Source organism: Catharus ustulatus, chromosome 1 (genome assembly GCF_009819885.2).
Source record: "Catharus ustulatus isolate bCatUst1 chromosome 1, bCatUst1.pri.v2, whole genome shotgun sequence".
Lineage (NCBI taxonomy): Eukaryota > Metazoa > Chordata > Aves > Passeriformes > Turdidae > Catharus > Catharus ustulatus.
This window is the reverse complement of record NC_046221.1, coordinates 119,874,505-119,898,003: the sequence shown is the minus strand read 5'-3', so window position 1 is coordinate 119,898,003 and position 23,499 is coordinate 119,874,505. Positions and strand designations below refer to the sequence as shown.

Genomic DNA, 23,499 nt, shown 5'->3' with positions numbered 1-23,499 from the left:
TGTTAAAAACAATGTCTTAACTGAAAATGGTGATAGATTCTCATTTTTGATCACCAATGTGGATATTCTATTGTGAGAAATTAATAAGAAACTGCAAGGTGACTACTGAATTGTGAATAGCTTGGTACTTTCATTTAGCCTGTTGTCCCATGTGAAATGATGTCATTGTTCATTTCATCCAGATGTGTTGCTAATCTACTTTAAATTAAAAAAAAAAATTGCTAAGATGTGGTCTTCTAAAATGTAACCTACTTTTGCAGATGGTGTTGTTTTGTAATGCTTCATGCTGACCAAGATGGAGAGAAACTACAAGCACTGCTTCGTCTTGTAACAGAGCTCCTAGAAAGGGTCAAAGTTGTAGAGGCTCTCAGTACTGTTCCTCAGATGTACTGTTTAGCTGTTGTTGAGGTTGTGAGGAGAAAAATGTTCATAAAACACTACAGGGAGGTAAGTAAATAAAACTTTGAGACCAAACCTTTGTATCAGCATATAAATTAACAACTGACTACATATTTTCCCCTTTCACAGTGGGCAGGTGCTTTAATAAAAGATGGGAAGCATCTATATGAAGCTGAAAAGGCAAAAAGGGAATCTTTTGGCAAACTCTTTAGTAAGTACTTTCTCTTCCGTGAAGTAAATTGTGTTAAAGTATATATCTTGTCTTTGTAGTTTAGAAGAATTTTCATCATATTCTAATTTCAATATCTGAAAATTTTCTTTTGCTTAAATAGGAAGTGCATGCTGGTCCTATTGCAAAGAAAATACTTTCCTGTTAATCAAATCAATCAACTATCTCATATAGATTATCCAAAATAACATGAAAGTTGTGATTAATGGTTGTAAAAGATGTGGTTTCTTACAACATTTAAATGCAATTTGTGCTTAAACATGCCTTATGAGCTTTATTGTTCTTTTAAATAACACTTCTAAAACCATTACTGAATGCTGTGACTTCCTCTGTACTACTCCAGAAGAATCCAAGAACTAATACCCATATCTAAAGACCATCACCAGAAGTTTTTAAAAAATAATTAAAATCCTCTAGTAAAAGAATTTTGATTACTTTTCCTGCAAAGTCTGTAACTTACATTTTGAATGGACAACTAAAATAAGAAAATTGAGTGAAAATTTATCAAATTTTATTGGAAAGGAGATGAGGAAGATTACAGTGAAAATTTTGAAAAGAAGTTGAGGCTTTTGCCTGTGTGAATATTAAGCAAAAAGAGGCTTCAGTGAAGGGCGTTCTGCTTGAATGGTGGGTTTTACTTGATGTTCTATGGTCATTTGCAGTTTTATGTACTTGTCAATATAAATAGTAATGCTTCCAAGTGCAGTTCAGCTATTAAACTGCAGTAACTTTAGTTGATTCCTCTTGAGACATTACATTTCTTCCTTTAAGTTGTTTGTTTGGGTTTTTTCTTCAGGGAAGTCTTTTCTAAGGAATCGTTTGTTTAGAGGACTTGACTCCTGGCCTCCATCCTTTTGTGTATGTACTCATATCTTTGGGTTTATTTAATTTCTATATAGTTTCATAAATTAAAAACCTGGGCTTAATTCATTGAAGCTATATGCCTTTTGCATTGCTGTGACACAGATGAAGAATCTGGGAGCTAGTGTTCTCTGCCATTTCAAGTGACCTGTATTATTGTTGGTTTGTAACTTGCAGTGCAATGGAAGAGGAAATGTCAACTCTCCTTTTTAGCGGTCCTTTTTTAGTCTGTGGTATTGAAAAAAAAATACTCTTAATGGTCAGAAAAAACCAAGAGGAATAATTTGATCATCTAATTGTCTTGTGAATAACAGAGCAATAAAATTAATTGGATGGTAAAAGCAAGTAAAAGTTTTCCATGTAATCACTGGATGAGTGGAAAAGCATTTTTACCTCCTAATTGGCTGATAACATGAGGGCATTGTAATTAAGCATTGCCTGTTAGCTTGGATTTCATACAGCTTGGTTAATTGAAGTAAACCAACTCCCTGATTCTAATGCTGCCATTGCACTTTGCCTTTTTAACCTTTTCAGCTTCTCCTTTTCAGCTTTTTTTTTGTTTGTTTAAAGGATACTCAGAAAATAAGAATGGTACTCATTTAAATGTTTCAAATACTGAATTAATATTGGCATGTGTAGCAGCACATTAAATCTGCCATCTCTTATCCCTTAACCTCTAAACACATCCATAATACCTGTGAAGCTTGGTAGTAGGGAGGAAGCTGGACTAGATGCTCATTACAGGTCCCTTCCAACTGGAATACTCTATTCTACTGCTGCCCAAGCACTGTGGATAGTTAAGGCATTACAAGTGTAAGGGGCTTTTTTGGGGCATAGGACCAGACATGGTTTCTTAAAAATTAAAGATCTTTTGAATAAGAGGTCAGTTTACTGCTAACTTTTCTGTGTTATTAAGCTTTTTTTAATCATTCTTTAGTAATCTGATACTTTACAGCAGCGTGTGAATTAATATCTTCTTTACAGACACGAAAACCTCGCAGATTTGACAGTGAGCTTCCAGATATCTCATTGAGTGACTTGCAGTTTTTGCAGTCTTTCTGCCCTTCAGAAGTACAGCCATTACTCAGGTAAGGCACCTTTTTACACTTCATGTGTTACGGAAATAGGGGGCATTTCCCCTATTTCCCAGGGGTCCCATCCCCATGAGTTTTCCACCCCCTTAGGTAATTTTCCATAAAGAACAAATATGGGTGTTTTCTGATGTATTACCATTCCTAAGCAATGATCTTCATTGATTTAATGTAGATATGTATGTACTCAATTCTTATGGTTTGAACATGTCTGTTCTGTATTGAGATGTAAAGGATTTTGGGTGTTCCTTTGATCTGCCTCAGAGCTAAAAAGCAAAAAAAAAAGTTTTAAACTGAAATAAACTCTGTTTTGTCAGATCATAATGAGGTTTGATTCTTTTTTCTTTTGCTCTTTGTTGTGTGATATTATGCAGGAAATAAAATAAACGTCTTCAGCTCAGTGTGAGATCATAGAGATCTCCTATATTCAATTTTTGCTTTTTCTCCAATTTTATTAAACTGATTTTGCTGAAAAGTGTATTGTCTTAAGCACTTATGCTGTCTTTGGAAATCGATCATTTTGAGTAGAAGCTCTATTTCTATGTTTCATACTTCCCAACAATGAGGCAGACATGCGTATGTAGACAGGAAAGCTACTGGATTGTTGCACAAGCAATTTACGGGATTATTTCCTTATCTAGAGCTTGGAGATATCTTTGTGAAAAAGATGACTGCTAGTGTGAGCTTCCAAACTTGGAGCAGTCAAGGTGGAGAAATGCCAGCCAAGATAATGGACCAGAAATGGGCAGTAGCAAGTTCTGTGCAAGGTTCTGCCTAGGAGGAGATCTTTCAGTATGACCACATTCAGATGTTGCATGTATCATCATCCTCCTCCTAAAAGAGATCTGCAGTTTGAGATTTGCTGTAGTGTTTTTTTTTTTGTTTTTTTTTTCTTAAGCCCCGAGGCCATGGTTCCACAAAGTTTGGAATTGCATTTACAAAGGTAAATGCAAGAGGAGGATGTTTCACTGCCATCTGTTGGGCTCACCAACAGTGTCAACCTAATACCTGTTACTGGTGCTTAAGGCAGGAGCTGCATTCACTGCTGTTTTTTCACCTGTGTTTTGAACTGGCATTCTTTTTGATTCAGAATTCTTGACTATCTTTGTGGTGGTGTTGGTGGAGTTAACAAATGTAGTGAGCTCAGTAAGCTTGACAGTGGATTTGCTGTAGGTTATTTTACAGCTGATGTACCCTTTTAATTTCTCTTGTTCTGTTCCTTGGCTTGCTCCTCATCATTTGGGGAAAAAAGTGTTCCTAATGTTTGCCTGATTTTTTTAATTTGTGAGAATTGTACAACCTTCCTGGAAGTTAATACTGAGTTCAGGAAGAATTTTACCCTGCTATTGTCAGAAGTTGGTTTGAATTGTAGTGACACAGCTTTCCACTTGATGGCAATAGAGGTGGGATTATGTCATTCTTCCTGGTTTCTGGGCTCAGGGTTGCTTTTGGTGAAAAATACAGAGGATAGTGGTGAACTTGCAGCTTGAGTGGGAAAAGCTGACACTCACCGGTGATGCTGATCTTCAGAGGAAACTTGAGAGCAGTACTTTCTTTGGTGCTTTCATTTAACATGTAAAGACCAAGCAACAGGCAAAACTGAGACCCAGCACAAAGTCCTTGTCTATCAGGACTGAACCTCTCAGCTGCATAATTAAAATGATGTTTTAATTTACTTACAATGCTTCAGTCTTCTGAAATTGTGTTTAGGCAATTATTGAAATCTTAATTCTGCAAAAATATGCTTGATGCCACTTGCCATATATATTGAATAGAGAATGCAGAATACATTGGAGTATAATCTGCTTTTACTGTTTTGTTAGTCTAAATAAACTCCTGCTTTGTGTTTTCACACACACTTGAAGTTTGATCATTTAGGTTACCTGTCATGAAAATAAAGTAGTAGAGAATTAATTGCTTCTTCAAAGGAAGAGCTGGATTGAAGAGAATCCAACTGAAGACAAGATATAGTAATTTGCAAACACAAGTGCTTCAATTAGAGATCTAATCACTTCTGTTACTGTCATTGGATCTCTAACTGCTACTGGCAAATGCTTTCTTTGGGAGGAAAGACTGGAATTACTTGCTCATCACTGTTTATTGTTATGACTTCTTAAAAGCGCCCAATTAATTTTAAACAAAAATACTGGAGAGTCTTAGTAGACTTTTTCCCATATAAAAAAGATTAAATTAAGAAAGTGTGAACCTTACACAGAGGGGAGCTTAGTGTTGTTGAAATATACACATAATAATTTAATAGATTGGAGTATTAAACTAACAGTGTGGAAAAAAATAATCTTGTACTGTTTTTAAGGGTTCCCATACTTTGTGACTTTGAACCTCTTCACCAGCATGTACGTGCTCTACATAACCTGGTCAAGGCAGCACAGAGTTTGGATGAAATGTCACAAACCATTACAGACCTGCTGAATGAACAAAAGGTATTTTTGCTTTTCTTTATCGGTAAAAAAGGTAGTATTATATTTAAAACAGTAGAATATTCTCATAATAGAATATATTTTTGTTTTTCCTGATATAAAGATTAACTGCGTAAGTTTCCTTTTCAATCATGAACTTGTAAATATTCTGAGAATATTTAACAGATGTTTGTATTCCACACAGGTTGTAGAATTGCACTGTTCATACTTTTGTTTTCTGTTATTTTCAAATCTTCTGTGTGCAGAATGTGTTCATTCTGTCTTCATTGCTTTAGGTCATATTCTGGGAATTTATTACTTCTCTAGATTTCTGCATTGTTACTTCTCTGGATTTCTACATTGTTTCTTAGGTCCTTTTGCCACAAACAGTTAAGGAGATTTTAGGGCTTTAGTTGGCTGTTGTGCAGTCTTTTCCTTTGAGTATAGGAGGGACAGATGGTAGAAAGATTTCTTCCTAGTTTTACTCTGCCTGTCAAAAAGATTCTTTCCCCTAGAAACTGTATTTCTGCCAATCACTTTTGCTTCTGTGCATGCAGGCTCTAACTTCCATAATACACCCAACAGGTTCCTTGTAGCTTCTGACTGTGGCCTCTCTCAGGGAAACTCTAGGTGAATTTAGCAGTGTTTAAGATTTTTTGCGAAGTTGTCTGCTTCAAACTGGGCTTCTTTTACTGTAGAAAATCAGTAGGATTCTCCAGGGGCTGTTTTGTTGTCTTCAGTGTAAATTGTTGTATGCAGTTGGCTTCCTGGAAGCATCTTGTATAACAGATAAGTCTATGGGCATGTTTAATTTTGAATAGCAATTTTCTGCTTAAACCAAGTGACGTGAAATTCTCTATCTTTTTATTTCTCTGGGATTTGGACAGGAGATTTATTGGAAATCTTTTATTTGTGTAAAATATAAAATCTGGGCTGTTCTTCGTTCTGTAATGTAGAAAAGGTGTGTCACTAAAGTAATTTCCCAACTATTTTCTGTCTTTATGAAGATTGCTTTTCAAATGAACAGTCATTAAGAATAAAAAGATTGGGTCCTGAACACTAACAACCATTGAAATTGCTGGAAGTGAAATTCAGTGAAATTTTGCCATTTTCTGAACATGCCCTCACAACAGACTTTACTCTAAAATATGGAAGTTCACTCCCACAATGGAGCAACCTGAAATTTATCTCGTAAGAAACCAGGATAGTGATAGTTGTTCTAATAAATTATTTTTTTCACTAAGGCTTGCTATGTCAGAAGAATGTGAAATTTGTTTTAATTCAAAATATGCATAATAACAGTAGAAAGATAAACAGGAAATGTGCCTGAATTTTGTAAGTCTTTGTAACTTCCCCTTCTTTGTTCTGACATGCTTATCTGAAAAAATTTTATCAGTGTCTGGCTGTACTGAAAAAGATGTTTACCAAATCAGGAAAATACACTATTTTCTTTTGCTTTTGTTTGACTGATTTAGATTCTTCACTCATACAGAAATGTCAGGTGCGTAGACAGATTTGGATAATTTTTTCTTTCCTTAGAGTAAATTGCATTGCACAGTCAGAGCTGGACCATTCATGATGTCATCTTGAAAATGCCCATCTCTGTGTGTCGTTTCAGTGATTCATTTGAACTGTTTTTGGAACTGAAGCAAATGGATTTGTCAGTTTTTTCTTTTCAAAGGCAGTGTACTTGTTGCTACTTGATGAAAGACACAAGGTCTTTCTGTTATTTTGCTCTGCCATTAATATAGAAGTGTTTTTTTTTAAATTATACTACTTTTGCCTCTGTATAATTAATGAAGTAATTTTTAAAGTGCTGCTTTTTATATCTTCAGTATTGCTGGGAATTCACAGTAGATAATGAAGGATGAATAAACATTTAATAATTGTCCCTGAAGATGCCTACATCTTCATGCATCCACTTTTTCTGGTGGTGAACTGTCCCAGCTTGGTGCAGAGTTGGCAATAATGTGCAAGTTTTGAGTGTTACCCATATTATTATTCTCATACTCTACCAAGGAGACACATTAGACCCCTTTCCATACTAGTGGCAGCAGAAACTTGGTTCTTCAAATTTGACTGGGTTACTTTCCCTGGATTGTTGGTAGCACAGTAGTCAAATTCTGTCTGAATCAAGTGGAAGTTCATCCTACTGCATCTGCCACAGCAACTGTCTTTTAATAGTTGCTTTAGGCAGAAGGGAAAAGTTGTGACTGCAGACAAGTGAGAAAACAGCAAGTCAGAGGAGAGACATAAGAATACCTTACTGGGGGTGATGAGAGTATTTATTTTCAAGTGTCCACATAACTCTTACTGTTTCAGCTTTCAAATTCATAGAACACTAATGATAATTTTTTACTTTAGTATTACATTGGAGTAGTTAAAGGACATTTTTGTGGGTAGTTGTTTAATTTGTAAGTACTTTGAAATCTGTTTCATTTTTAAGACCTGCTTATTCTTTGTAAGTTAATAGCCTTACATCAAAGGTGTTGCTGTGCCCTCTTATTTCCATAATACAAAGTTTAAGCAGATCAGCAGATGGGTTAAAAGTGTCCAGGAAAATCTAAGGTGCTCATGGGTAAGATGATTAAGGTGTCTTCTCAATGGTTAGTAGTTAATTAACGTATGCAATCCTTTGGTATTAAAAGTTTTTCTTATAAAAGAAGCTGACTTTTCAAACCAGATCATAAATCTACCATTTCTTCTAGTTGAGTTTGGAATTGAAACACTACTTGAAGTCTTTCTGAGAATTGCACCATTCCCTGACTACTGTTTTTTGTAGTAGCATAATTAGAGCAAGGCATGTAATCCTGCAATACCTGAGAACTTGGAAATTATTTCTGCTTTTCTGTGTCTATTTTTTTGTTTTTTACTCTTGACTCCTCTTCCTTTGTCATTACAAAAATTGGTGTGTGGCATGTGCATACATTGTTGCCTGTAGATTGTAAACAGACTAGATGGCAGGCACGGGCTTTTGAGTAAACAAAGTCTTTGTATACTTTCAGCCACTCATAATGTGAGGTTTAACTCCTCTCTAAGCAGTAGCTGGGTGCTCTCATTAGACACCCATCTCACAGCAGCTACTGCTGAGGCATGTAGTATGTTACAGGCCCAGGTCATGAGGAAACAGAGCTCATTATTCTACAGAGTGACAATTTTTTTTTTTTCTTATTTATGCTATGCCCTTATTCTTTACCTTCTAGGACAATTCTACGGGGTTGCCAAAAGTAGATACTGTTATTCCTTTGCATGTGAATTTCTGTAGGACTTTCCCATATTCAGAGTCTTTGAAATGCTTTTTGTAGTGTGTGCTTGATATATGTGTGATGCTAGTTTTTGTTATTGTTAAAGATCTGGTTTATTAATGGTAGCTGTTTGTCACTAAAAGCATGTTTTGAACCCAGGCATGTATCAATATACATGATACCCTTCAACACCTCTATTTGGAAGTTTTCTTAGATAAACAAGCTGAAATTATATCTGAGGAAATGCTTAAAGCTGGGCTAATAGAATAAATTAAAAAGGAACATTTCCTTTCCATTGTTTTCTCATGTCCTGTTCACTTTTCATAAATAAAATATTCTGTGTGCAATGACCACAAGATTTTTTCACAATGATGTAAAAATCATTGTATGATTTAGATTCATAAAGATTCAAAAACTAAGGGAGCTCAGGTACAAATGTAACTCTGCTAAATAGATGAGCATTGAAACTGGAAATAGAATCACAGCTGAGAATTATTAAACACACTGTATCTCCATTAAGAGAACATTTGCTTGGTACAGAGCAAGATAGGATCCCTTTTTGAGTAGCGATCATTTGTATAAGATCAAGAAAGCAAGAAATGGCTATTTGTATGGCAGTAGATCAATGTTTGTCACTTCTGGGATTTTTGGAGTTCTGTTGCTGAACGTTTATTGCCAAGCTCCACTAACTGTTGCCAGTCAAGTAGCTGAAATCAATGCATGGCAGAAGTCTCGTCAATAAAAGCTAACATAGTGAAGAACATCAGACATGCATTTTAGGTGCATTGAGGCAGTGGTGAAGGTTTGGGAAAGAGACCTGAGCCAGATCACAGAATTGTCAGCTGGAAGACTGTTGGCTTTTTGAAGAGCACCACCATATTTCCAGCACTTTGAGACTGAACATCTTATGGGAATTTTCTACTGGAAAAATTCCCATGAGATTTTCTTCAGGAGCTATTTCTTTTCAAGGGGTCACATTTCTTCGATGAATAAAATAAAACAAGTTCTTAGTGATGAAGGATGGAAGAACAGGGTAATGGTTGAGCTATGGTTTTACAGAGAATAATACATCTGGGACCTTTCAGAGCACCAAAAACTTGTCCAGAAAACTTTGCATCTCTTCCAGTTTGTGATCCTGATGATCCTGTACATATCCCTTAATTCTGTGTCTCACAGCTATTTGCCTTATGTATTTTAACTGTGTCTATTCCACTGTAATTTTCCTAGAAAAAGTTGCTTCAATATCCATCCTATTACAAACTTTTACAGGAATGTGTCCTTGGTGGATACTGAGGCTGTACGTTGCTTTTTGGCTTACACTGGAATGTGTTCTACACTTGCTGAAACTTAAGGTTTATATTTTTGTCTAAAGAATCTACCGATGTATTATTGGCATTAGGGCTTCCATATTCTCTGTTGTATATGGTAGTTAATAGCATAAGGTACAAAAGGAGTTTTTAATAACAGTATTGGCAATAATAGAAGAAAAATATTTTAGTAACAAAATTATTAGGAAATCTGAAATAAGTAGGCTGTAAGAAGGCCTATTTCTGACTGGTAAGATACAGTTGGGTATGTTCTACATAGGACTTTCAGCTAGGTGAACATTTCGTATTTATTTGTGTTTACAAATGATGCTTTTCTGAAACTTAATGGAAGATCTCCTTGACTTGCTGCAATTTTTGCTTAAGTTTTAGTAGTACATATTTTAGATTGTTACAAATAATAAGGCTGATTTTTTTTTAAAGTTCTTGTTTTACCTGGTGGTTTTGAATTAATTTTTAATATTAGCAGTTCTGCTTATCACTTTGTGTTTATTTCTTGTTATAACTTGTAGGCCTCCAATAGCCAAGCATCGCCACAATCTGCTACCACACCAAGGATGGAAAGTACTACAGGAACTGCAATTGCTACCTCTTCAAGAACTCCTCCATCACTCAGTCTTCAGGGTCCCCTGTGTCCTCCTGTGTGTCCCCCAGCCCCATTAGAAGAATTGTCTCCAGACAGCATTGATGCTCACACGTTCGATTTTGAAACTATTGCCCATCCAAACTTGGAGCAAGCTCTTAAGCAAGGATCATTAGACTTGGATTCATTAGCAGAGAGTCCAGAATCTGACTTTATGTCAGCAGTAAATGAATTTGTTATAGAAGAAAATCCAGTGTCTCCTAATGTAATAAGTGACCCACAAAGCCCGGAAATGATGGTGGAATCTCTTTATTCTTCAGTTATCAATGCAATAGACAGTAGACGTATGCAAGACACAAGTTCCTGTGTAAAGGATGTTCCAGTAGAAAATGCTTCTCTCAGTGTTTGTGTGGAGAAGTGTAGGGTTATTGCTCAAGACTCAAAGGTACATTTAAGAGGTATAAAAGAAGATCTTTGCCATTTCAGAACACTTGTACAAAGAGAGCAGTGTGACTTTTCTAATTCTTTAAAATGTACTTCCTTAGAAATAGTAAATGCAATTGAAAAGGTAAAACTTTCACTTGAAAAAGCACTAAATGATAAACATCAAAATGAATTGCAGTCTTTGAAAAGTGAGTATGAAACTAAAATTAATAAATTATTGGAGGATGATGAAGAAAGTAAAAAGAAAATCAAAAAGTTAAAAGGGGATCTGTTAGGCCTTGAGGAAGTTCTTCAGAATAAGAACGATGAATTTGCAATAGTGAAGAATGAGAAAGAAGCTGTCGTTTGCCTTCAGAATGAAAAAGACCAGAAATTACTTGAATTGGAATGCCAAATGGAGACACAAAATTCTGAAATCAAGGAACTGAGGCAGTCACGTGAAATAGTACTTGAAGACTTGAAAAAACTTCATGTTGAAAACAAGGAGAAACTACAACTCCTGAGGGCAGAACTTGAGAGTTTAGAGCAAAGCCATTTAAAAGAACTGGAAAGCAACCTACAAGCCAGGCATTTACAGGAATTTGAGAAGGTCCTAGCTGAGCACAAGGACTGTTTGGATAAATTAAATAAAGAGAACCAGCATAGACTTGAACAAATGCAGGAATCTCATGAAGTAGTTATGCAAGAGAAACAACAACAAGTAGAAGAGCTACAACTCAAGGTTTCAGATCTGTCTGATTTGAGATGCAAACTAGAAGTTGAACTTGCCCTGAAAGAGGCAGAAACTGATGAAATGAAGCTTCTTTTGGAAGAAAGCAGACACCAGCAACAAGAGACCTTAAAATCCCAGATTGACAAGGAAACTGAAAGCTTAAGAAAGGAGATAGATAAATTAAACAATAAAATACAAACCAGTAGTGAGGAATATCAAGTGGGCTTATCAGAACTAAGGACTCTGATGACAATTGAGAAAGATCAGTGTATTTCTGAGCTAGTAAATAGATATGAAGAAGAATCAAATTTGCTTAGAACTGAATTAAATAAAGTAACTCTTCTTCATCAAAAAACTGCTGAGGCAGAAAAAAGACTTTCAGAGCAAATAACAGAACTGCAAAGTAAGTTAGAGTTGGAAACGAGTGCCCTAGAGAAAGAAAAAACAGAAAAATTATCTCTCTGTGAGCAGCAGGAAAAATATGAAGCTCTTATCCATAAGCTAAAGGAAGAGAAAGAACTGTTAGTATCTAACCACGAACAAGACAGGCAGTTGCTCATTCAGAAGCTCAGTTGTGAAAAAGAGGATGCAGTACAAAGTGCTTGTAAAGAATTGGAATTGCAGAGGGAAGCTGCTGAAAAAGGGCTTTTGGAAAAAATACAACAACTTGAGATGCAAGTGAATCAGAGGTACTGTAAGAATTAAGTTACTGTGTTTTCCTAGTATTTTACTCAATATGGTATATCCAGGACATGCTGTGCAGTAACTAAAATTGTTGTATTTGTAATAGCATTTATCTGTATTGGTTTCTATATTCACATTTAAAGTTGCTTCCTTTTTGTAGGTTGTGATGTTCCCCTGTCTGTTGTTAATCTCAAAGATTGTAAAATATGTTATACAGGATGATTTCAAGACAGCAATGAAGGTTTTATATTTCAGTCATGTTGAAGGAGTGTTTCCACAGTAGCAAGTTGCCTGAAATTCTGATTCTGATGGTCTCAGTGCCTTTCTCTTTTCCCATCCTTGCTCTGCTACCACTATGAGAACATGCAGTGGCTGACTTTTAGGTTAGCCTGATAACTTTTATTATTCGTTAGCTGTACACCAGGTTGGTAATAATGGTGGCATGAAAACTTGTATTGGAATTTATACAGGATTGACTGAGAGCTGTTCCATGGCCACATGAACTTCCATTGACTTTTGATGCCCCGTTTATGTATTTTGGGGTCTTTAGTTTGAGCTTCATAATGAACCACAAAAGTGCGACATAGTCATAAAGAACATCCTAACATCGCTGTTTTTCTTTAATTTCTCTGTTAATTTCTGCAGAGGTGTTTCCATTTTAAAAATATATTTTTCCCTCGTCAAGAATGCATAGAATTATTCTTGCTGATTTCTCATATCTTATGTACTTATGAGTTCATTAATGCCTGCCAGCAGCCTAGATTATGTTGTTATAGAATGGTAATAGTAGAAGTAGAATTTTTCAGTGTGACTAAGGCTTAGCAACAGTATTTTTTTTAAATACTAGCATTTATCATTTATGTTCTTGTAATGTGAATCAGTGCAGCAGATAGATCTTGTTTGTAAAACATTTTAATAGAGGAATTTTTTCCCAGGTATTAGGCTATACCAAGTATGTGAAATGGGCAAAGATCAATAAAATGGACAGAATGGACATAAAAGCAAGAATACTGCAAAAAATTAGTACAGACTTAAGTTAGCTTTTAAATTTTGAGTGCCAATGTACTGTAAAAAAAAAGGTAAGAGAGGAGAGGTTATGCAGAGTCCAACGGCATAGTGCAAGGGAAGTGGGAATATCTTCACTGGAATTGTCTGCTACCTCAGGATTTTCACATGTGAGCAAATCCATCATTAATTATGTGATGTGTTAGTGCCTATGTTTGCTTGTCAGTGTATAAAGAAATGCATCAAGATAATATTGCTTCTTTGAATTAAGATTGGGATATAATGAAATTTAAGAACGACACTTCTTAATTGAAGAAAATATATGAAATGCAGTGAAATGTGAAGAAAAGTTATAAATTCTGCATTCTTTTCTGTGTATTAATGTATTGTAGAATTTTGAAAAAGTTGACTCAACAGGAAAAAGATGTAGCTGTGTCATCAGACTTGTTAAAAATCCACCTACACTTAAATTTGAACTTGCAAGCACAGCTGTGTGTCTTATCCAAACTGGATAAAACAGATAATGCTTTTCAGAGAAACATTATGTGCTTCAATCCAAAGAAGTGCTGTTAGTTTGTTATAAGTTCTGTCAAATAATTTAATTTTTAGTGTGTCATTGAAATACATTTTGCCTCCTAAGCCTTTTTATACTTTTATTCTGCTGTTAGTTTTTTTCTCTAGGATTCGAGATGTTTTATCTCCAAAGGGCATATATGTTAAGTAAATCTGTCATAATATGTCAAAGTAATTATTTAGTTGTTTGATTTTAGAATTCCTAAAACCCCAAGCTGTGTCAGTAACTCAAGTTGATTCTTCAGTAAATCAAGTTGATTTTTTAATCCTCACTCCTTGTTTAGCAGTTAGCTGATAAAAAACTACTACAGTAATTTCACGATTATAAGCCGCACCATTTTGACTAAAATTTTTGTCTGAACCCGGAAGTGTGGCTTATAATCAGGTGCGGCTTATATATGGATGAAGTTCAGAAATTTGCCAACCCAGAAGTGCGAACCCGCAACAGCCCTGAGCCAAGCCGGAACCTGCCCGGCCCCAGCGGCAGGGCAGTGGCGGCATGCCCTGACGGCGGGGCAGCGGTGAACCGAGCCCGCCCAGCCCTGAACCGAACCAGTAAACCCCACGATCCCGCGATTCTGTTACTAATTGGCAACTTCATGAAAGTTGCACATGGATCCTCGCTGCGAACAAAAGTGCGGCTAATAATCTGGTGCGGCTTATATATGGACAAAGAATGAAAAGTTGCCGACACCCGGATGTGTGGCTTATAATCAGTTGCGGCTTATAATCGTGAAATTACTGTACTTCTGTTTAGCACGTGACTATTGTTGTTTCTGCAAGAACAATGTTACATTAACCATTCAGAAGGTACAGACAGAAGGAGGGATTGTTAAATTTGACCTATGTGTTGCACTGGTGTAAGGAATTTAGTTTTTGAACTTTCATGAAAATGAACAAAAATATTTAGAGGCAACAAAGAAATTTTTACTATGCATGCATTACCATTGTGTAAAAATTAATGTGGTTTGGTGTGTTTGTGGTTTGTGTGAAAACCAAGTCGTTTTGATTAGGAAAGATAACAAAACTGCAAGGCATTTGTAGTTCCATTTACCCTTTCTGCGCTATGTAGTAGTGTAAAACAGTAGAGAAAACCACAATGTCTTTAATGATTTGTTGTTAAGCATTTTGAAACTGTTTTCTGGTTAGTTAAAATACCTATAATACTGTAAAGAATGTTAAAAGAATAGGAATCCCAGCTGCTTTGAAGATTACTGCTTGGGTATCTTCCAGTCTTGGTATTGTCCAGCCACTTCTGTCAGAGCACCACAGAACATTTGTCCTCTCTCTCTTTTAGTTAGGCTTCATTTAGAAATAAATTGAAATTTAATCAAGCACGAAAATGTTTTCTCGGCACAAAAAAAGGTTTGCTTGAGTGTTTTGTGACTTTATCTGCTTGTTTTACTTCCGACTTCTAGAATGTCAGAGGCTGTTTACCACTCTGAGAATTTCAGTTGGCTTTCAGAGCTCTTTTATTTAAAGCTTCTTAAGGGCTTTTTGAGTGCTTAGCTGCTGCATAAAAGTTTGTATATTGAGTATATGCCCATTTGGTAGAACAGCAGTATTGTTAAGTACATCCTTTGATGTATTAGAGCAGTGCAAGTGTTTGCTTGCAAAGAAGACCCAATCTGAAGACATACACTTTTGGTATCTTGAAAACAATAAAGTTAGGCATTGTCACTGTTGCTATAGTTGATAAGACCTTTTCAGATTAAATATTTAAACCTACTACCTGGTACAGTGATGAGGTATAAAAACTGGTAATGTGCTAGCATCCTTTGCAGAACAGTGATATCCTGTACTTGGCTGTTATTTGCAAACAGTACTCCAGGCAATCCATCTGAGAGGCAGATGATTCCTGCTTTGGTTTAGTTCAGCTAAGAGCTTGGGGTTTAAATGTGATTCATTTTAATATCAATATGGCTTAAATATGATTCTGGTGCAGATGAATAATAGAAATTTAAAATAATGCAGTTTTTCACCACTGTTGCCCTACAAAGGGGTTTCTCTATTGTAAAGTTCTTCTCGTGGGTTTCTTGATAATTCAGGCCAAAACACAAAAGATTGCAGTTAGTTTTTGCTTCAGTGGTGAAAAATGCTTAACCTATGTAACATTGTTTCAAAAGCCATTTAATGTTGTCTTTAAGCCATTATCATTCCTGCCTTTGTGACTGTTGATGGTTTCCTTCCTTTACGACCACTACTGCTTTCTTCCAGACTCTGCAATCCAGAGTTCTGAATTTCACATCTGGATTCCTTAGCATTAGATTTACTGCTGAATTGTTTTCCTTATGTGATATTTTATAAGGCTTTGCCTTTTGACATACTAAGTATCTTTGTGAAGTTGATAGCTGTTTGTTCTTTTTACCACTTTCCATACCTTCTGTTACATTAGTAAAAGTATAAACAAAAGTCCTCCCCCACAACAAAACTTCAAAGTCAGAGCCAGTGTGCCGCACTGACAACACAGAATGCCCAAGAGTAAGAATTGGTGAGATCTCATGATTAAAAGTAGAATTGAAGTTAGTAATGGCTTAATTGCAGTATAGTATTTATTAAATATTTCAGAAATAATGTCTCAAAATGAATGTCGGACAGTTTTTGTGTGTGCCAATTTCATGCATTGTGGAGCTTGGTATATGCTGCACATTTAAAGCCTAAACATTTTCTTTTAAGTCCTCCTGCTGAATCATCTGCTGAATCAAACTTAGTCGCTGAACTTCAGGAGAAGCTTCAGGAAGAAAAAATGAAGTTCTTAGAGCAACTTGAAGAACAAGAGAAAAGAAAGAATGAAGAAATGCAGAACATCAGAACATCACTCACTGCAGAGCAGCAGGTAAAGCAAATTTTTAAAAAAATTATTTTTACTCCCATGACAACTGTGTTCTTTTGCTGCTTTGAAGTTAGAGTACTGTTTTCTTTTTTGCTCTGTAACACTTCCACATTCTAAACTTTTGTGATTATCTGAAGCCAGGATAGGATGTGTTAATGGAATCAAACATTTAAGCATTAAAAAAAAAAAAAAAGCCCAAACAAACGAAAAAAACCCTCTAAAAAAAGACCAAAAGACCAAACCAATTACCAAAAAACTGGTAATCCAGATTCAGGTTTTGTGACTTTAGCATAAGTGCTTGGAATTTAAATTTATTCATCTCTTTAACTGCGGAAAGATACCAGGTATTACAAAAATTGTGGACAACACTAAATTAATTATTTGAAATGCTAAATGATTTGAAATGCTGCTTACTATCTTTTAAAGTTTATTGCCATGAACAGGTGGTATTTTGAGGTTCAAAGTATGTTGCATTTTACATAATAAACTTTAAGCTACTAGGTACTCCTTATCTTGAGAAAAAATCACGTTACACTGGATTAATATTTTTACATCTGTATCCACACATTTTTTTTCCTTTCAAAACATCTTGAACCTCTTAGTTTCTGTAGATGAGTCTCGAGTTCTTAAATTAAATCTCTGTTAGTAACAGCTATTATCTGCAGCTTTATTGCATTTAAACACTGAGAAAGGATTTTTCTGTTTTAAGCACTTCCCTTACTGTAGCTGTCAGATAAGGACAGAGACAAGGATGGTGATCAGCCAGCTTAGTGAATGAATGCTATGAATCACTTTTGGTGCAGGGAACACAGAATTGCAGATGGCTATAAAGAAAGAAGTATTATTGCAGTTGGGCTACAGGCATTAATAGTGAAGTTAGCCTTACATGGTAAATCTAATAGAATTTTTTTCCTACATTGGTAATCATTAGATTCATTTTTCCAATATTCCTTAGTATTCCATTTTCCTCTTTATCTGATAGTATTCTTCATTTTTGCAGCAGAGTATGGAAGGGAAGGTTCTGAGGCTTTGACAGCAAATTCCAGGGAAAGCTGGAACTTTTTAAAAACACAGCAGGAACATCCCGCCTCCCCCCCACAAAACACCATAACCAAAGCAGACAAATACCCCAAACCCAGCAAAATGGTGCATCAGTCAGTGCTGACAGTTTACTTCATTGCATCTGCTGATTACTGAATATTTTGGGTATTTAGCCTTACCTTTTTTTTTTGAGTTCTGTTTTCTTTCCTCTGTGTAATTTCCTTTGAGGTGTCACTTACACTCATGGTGTGAGAGATGTTATGCAGACATATAACAAAAGCTTCTGTGCCCTGTGTGAGGTGTGAAGCCAACGAAATAGTTCACATTTTAAGACAGAGTTGATAGGTATATATCAAGACAATCTTCAAATTCACAGAAAAATTAAAGTTGATTTGAAATATCCTTTTAATAGATGATTGTTGGTAGGTATTGTCTGTCTCTTCAGCAGCACCCTAAGAGTAAAAGGGAATGAAGAAGTGAAAAGATTTCAGACTGGTACTGAAGGCTGTGCTGGCCTCTTTTTATGTTCACCTACTCAAGCTATTGACCAGGATTCCGGTGTATCTTTTGCAATAATTAATAGTTCACTGAAGAATTAATGCATGACTTGAAACGTATTTTAAATTCAGTTCATAGTGTATTGATAATGGTATTTTTCTTTTTCATTGTATATAACATATCTGGATGCAGTTCAGCTTTATCATAATAATTTGAACCCTTGAAGTAGCTTTTAAATATAGAATTTCTACTATTTTACATTAACTGAAATGAAAGTATTGTATTAAAGAAAAAACAACAAGTTATTATTAAATTATTATTATTATTAAATTATTTCTTTATTATTGTACTACTTGTATGTATCAAGCTTGAGGGAATGAGAGGGTTAAAAATAAAATTAATTGCAAAAAATTGTACAGACAAACATAAGAATAAAATGTACAGGCATTTTATCTCTTCACCAAAACAGCAAGTAAAAAAGTTTTTATTTCTTGTTTAATTGTAATGTAGAAGACTGCTAGGCATGCTGTCTTTTGTATTATTTTGCATTATATTTTTACAGTACATTCCTTATTTCAGTAATACTTCCTTTCTCTTTTCAGACCAACTTTAACACTGTTCTGGCAAGAGAGAAAATGAAAAAAGAAAACATAATTAATGATCTTAGTGACAAATTAAAAGTGCTTACACAACAACAAGAAAAAGATAAGGGTAAGCAAAGTTCTGAAGAAATATTCATCTTTTCTAATAGGACTATTCCATTCTTTGCAGATTGGTTTTGAACCTTAGTGCTGCTGTAATTATAAGAAATTCTATTTATTTGTGTCATAGATTTGATTGAAACACTTTCTGAAGATCGAGCTCGCTTACTGGAAGAGAAGAAGAAGCTTGAAGAAGAAGTTAATAAGCTGAGGAGTAGTAATTTTTCTCCATCAACCTACTTGGCAGCAGTGTCAGAAGCTTGTGGAGCCTGTGCAGCTGATGTGCCCACTGACACAGACAGACTGGGTGCTGACTTTGGGGCTGAAGGGAGAATGGACTCCACCATGGAAACCAGTATGATGGCTGTGCAGTAAGTATGGGGCATTAGAGTAGAAATACACAAAGCATGCTCTCATTCTGGAAATGTGTGCTCTTGGGTGGTCTGAACTACAGATGAGTATGTTTAACTCTCCCCCTGCCTTTGATGCTCTTCCTGATAATATTCTTTTAAAAATACATGTGCATACAGTTGTGGTGTCACAATCACTAGGAACGTGTGGGTTTGATAACTTTGAAGAATGCAGCTTCAGGGTGAAACTTGGCCCCACAATCATGACATAAAATAATATAGCTAAGTACACAAAATGTAAGTCAAACAGAAGGAAAACTGTAATGGTGAATGAACTGTGAGTCTGCATGTTACTGATACATCTTTTGAGCAGTGTCTCGCTTCTATGCCACTAGCGTTTTAAAGAATCCCAGGCTTCTCCATACCTTTCACAGAAGAAACCTGACTCGGAGCCCCATGAGAGGAGCAAGGTTTTTACCAGGGAAACAAGAACAGAATTGTTAGATGTACTTACATTGACTTTAGTCTGTCCATTACAACTGATGCTGCCCAGCCTAGAATCGCATACCCAGAGCACTAAACATCTTTGTAGAAGTGAAGCTGGCAACAGTTTGTCCTTGCCAAACTAAACTTGCACTGATAATAAAACAAGGAACTACCCTTTCTTTAGAAAAAGAGCTGTTTCTTATAGTAGTAGTTCTAGTCCTGCAGTCTCAAAACAAATGTACAAAAAATTAAAGTGAGCTTGTGAACAAATTATGGCTTGATGTATGATTAGACAGTCATTTTTACAGGTTTCTATTGACTACTTCCTATTACATTAGAGCTAAACAGCCTTTTAACTGAAATGGAGTAATGATTAGTATGGTTTATCAATGCTGATTCTTTCAGCATGTATCTTTCAATGCTGTTCCTCTGTGCTAGCAAAAATATAGTACTCTTCTTCACTGAGTGAAGATGGGTGTGGAAAAGACTATTTTTGATTATGAAAAAAGTTAGTTTTTAACCTGTCCGTTTTCTTTCTCTTTTAGTGAAAATGTTCATATGTCTGAAGAAAAGCAGAGGATAATGTTGTTAGAAAGAGTGAGTAGATTGTTTGTGAGGTTAAGTGTTATGACTAAGTGCTAAAAAATATGTGCGTGTGGAGTTGTGCTGTGGTGAGTTATATGCTGTGATGCAATATAGTGTCTGCAAGAATTATAAATATGATTTCAGGGAATGTTTTTTCATTGTACTTTTGGGTCACAGTAATTCAGTGATATCTTGGAATTCAATAACTATTAAACCATTACTTTTGGCCTATCCTTGTTGTGTTTATGTAGGCTTTAGTATGAATGACTCAGGTGTAATACCTCTTTTTAGGAGATCATTGTTTCAGAGAATTTCTATAGAAGAAAAAAGTTGCAATTTCTTTTTCTAATTAAGCCATGCAAAACAACTGGACAGGATTTAAGGTTGATTTACCAGTTTTTCATGAAAATGGGTAATTTTTCCTCATAGGCTGTATTCTTGGTAAAATGTGAGATTAACCTCTAGTAGTTACACTGGAGTATTTCAGATTCTAGTAATTTTTAACTGTCCAGTTATATCTGACTTCATTTCAGTTGTCTTTTTAAAGTCAACCTAAAAAAAAAAAAAAAAGGTATCATTAGCTTCCAGCTTTGTAGGATCACTTGGACTAAAATCTGTGACCAAATAAAGAACAGGAATGTTTTCTGTTAATGGATTGTGACACTGTAATGCAGCTTCCTGGATGTTTCTGACTATGAGCACGTGCATGCTTTTTTCTGTCATCTGATTACAAAGGATTTGTTGTGGGTAGAAGGTGTAACATAGTAATACATAACATTTCTTTTGCTGTTCTCTCATGCACATGTTTTTCTAACTGAAAGAGAAGGATGAGTATGGAGGTAAAATCTTAGCAGTGGGGTTTGTAGCACTAGGACAATTACTAGACTTCAAGGGGGGGTTTGCATATCTTTGTTGAAAAGATATTTTGATAATTGTTTTAGAACTGAAAGATGTAGTATTGTACAAGTAGGGCTCCAGTCATAACAGAACTTTTAAAAAATATTTGTACTGTATAAAGTGTAATATCCAGTTAATCAAATTAAGATTTTTTTGTAGACTTTGCAGTTGAAAGAAGAGGAAAATAAGAGATTAAATCAAAGATTGGTAAGTATTTGTGCAATCCATTTTTTAAGCCTCATGGATAAGTAAGAAAAGCTTAAAAATGTTAAGTTTGTTAAAATCTAAGATTTTTTTTTTTTTATTTTAAAAATATTTTAAGGATTAAGCAAGTGGTAAATAGGTAACCCGATAACCTTCCAGGGGTACCTGTGCTTAGTCTTCTCATGGAAAAAGATTCACAGGACTGGAGAGTGACTTCTTCCCAAAGACCACAGACCATTTCCAGGGCACCATGACTCAAAGTTCAGCAGCAGTAGCTTGAAGGCCAGTTTACAAGAATATAAATATGCCTGCACTTTAAACGAGTGTTAACAATAACTTACAGATTGTTTTGGGAAAACTGCACCTGCCAGCTTTGTAAGGTGTGAGTGAAACTGTAATGCTGCCTAGTAGCTGGAAATGCAGGCAGCCACTGTATGAAATGCTCAAATACAGTAAAGGCCTATGGAAGGAAAAGTAATTTATTGACAGAGAGCCCTTGATTCCTGTACTAAATTCTTGTCCTTTTATTTATTCCCTTTATCCTTGCTAGCAGGTTTCAGTTTTAAGTCTTAAAAAAATTCCTGTGTGTATAGGAAATGGGTACATCCTTCAGTAGGACTGGCTATGGAGATCACCTTTAAGTGACAGGTGAAGAAACCTAGAAGTTTGATAGTAACTGATTTATCTCTGTTGTGGGAAGTTCCACTTCATACCAGGTGTAAGAAAGGATTGCAAGAGATCTACAAGTATAATTTTTAAAGGATTATTTTTAATTCACAATGTCAGTGAAGTACACAGAATTTATTCAAGTGTAGATTTTAAAATAACACTTAAAATACACCCAGACAGTTTTCTAAACTTGTCTGTAGATTTCCTGAATCAAACTGTTGATCTGTTATATTAGAGTAAAATAAAATGGAAGAAACACTGTGTACAAGATAAATAGATTATTCTTGTTATGATTAATCCAAAGCCATGTAGGAGAAATTGGTGGTTCATTGATTGATCTCTAAAGTGATTCAAATTTGATTTCCAAATGGGTACAGGAACTTCATATCTTTTCAATTCCTTGTTTATAAAATGAGTTTTTACATAGATAAGTTTATTACTTGTCTCGTCATACTTCTTTCTCTCTCCCCCTCCTTTTAAATGCACTTCTAAAATTGAAAGATACATCAACACTTAAATACCAATGTTTATTTCAATTGAGGTACTTTAGATAAGGCGCTCAGAAGGCATTCTGTTTGAAAAAGTAAATCTTCATAGGTCACTGGCTTTTGCAGAAGAACTTTGGGGTTATTCCTACAATGAACAAAAAGGAACTCCTTTTAATACTTTGAATGTTATTACAGGATTTTTGTTACAGTAAATTAATTGCTGAGAAGGGCAACCATTTTTCTTTATAAAGGCTATTGCGATTGTACTCATAAAACATTCCTTACTAGGTTTTAATATACAGTAATTTCACGACTATAAGGTGCACCCTTTTGACTAAAATTTTCCCCAGAACCCAGAAGTGCGCCTTATAGTCCGGTGCGCCTTATCTGATGGACAAAAAATTTGCCTACCCGGAAGTGAGAGCTGCGAGCCACGGGGGAAGCCGGCAGGGCCATGGCTGCCAGGTGGAGGCGGGGCAGAGTGGCAGTGGGCACACCCCGGTCCCGTGGAGGCGGAGCCGCCCATCCAGAGGCACGCCCTGGCCCCGTGGAGGCGGAGCCACTCTTCCAGAGGCACGCCCTGGTCCCGTGCAGGCGGAGCCACTCTTCCAGAGGCACGCCCTGGCCCCGTGGAGGCGGAGCTACCCCTCCAGAGGCGCACCCCGACCCTGTGGAGCCGCCCCTCCACAGGCACCCCCCGGCCCTGTGGAGGCGGCACGGCTGCTCCACAGGCACCCCCTGGCCCCATGGAGGCGGCACAGTCCCTACACAGGCACCCCCCCCAGCCCCGTGGAGGCAGCACGACCCCTCCAGAGGCATTCCCCAGCCCCGTGCAGGCGGAGCCGCCCCTCCAGAGGCATGCCCTTGCCCTGTGGAGGCAGCACGGCCCCTCCAGAGGCGCCCTCTGGCTCTGTGGAGGCGGCACAACCCCTACACAGGCACCCCCCGGCCCCGTGGAGGTCGCACGGAGGGGCGGCGGCCATAGCCCGACCCCGGAGAGGCAGCACGGAGGGGTGGCGGCCATGCTCTGGCCCCGCCGGATACAGGCGGGCCTGGGGGCCTGCGGCACCGCCCCTGCCGGGTACAGGTGGACCCGGGGGCCAATGGCTGCCGGGTTGAGGCTGGGCCTCATCCAACAACCGCGTGGAGGGAGCTGGGGGCGGAGCCTCGCTGCAAAAA

General features: G+C 36.6%; 1 protein-coding gene across 1 annotated transcript in view; it reads left to right on the top strand.

Annotated features, from left to right (window-relative positions):
- Positions 1-23,499, top strand: part of RB1CC1 (RB1 inducible coiled-coil 1) — a 68,532-nt gene that overhangs the window by 36,467 nt on the left and 8,566 nt on the right. Inside the window, exons 10-20 of the mRNA XM_033062566.2 lie at positions 261-447; positions 529-610; positions 1,425-1,486; positions 2,474-2,577; positions 4,895-5,021; positions 10,080-11,995; positions 16,245-16,404; positions 18,543-18,651; positions 18,772-19,012; positions 20,023-20,074; positions 21,119-21,166. Of these exons, the coding sequence (XP_032918457.1) occupies positions 261-447; positions 529-610; positions 1,425-1,486; positions 2,474-2,577; positions 4,895-5,021; positions 10,080-11,995; positions 16,245-16,404; positions 18,543-18,651; positions 18,772-19,012; positions 20,023-20,074; positions 21,119-21,166 (3,088 nt within the window). The remainder of the gene's footprint in view (positions 1-260; positions 448-528; positions 611-1,424; positions 1,487-2,473; positions 2,578-4,894; positions 5,022-10,079; positions 11,996-16,244; positions 16,405-18,542; positions 18,652-18,771; positions 19,013-20,022; positions 20,075-21,118; positions 21,167-23,499) is intronic.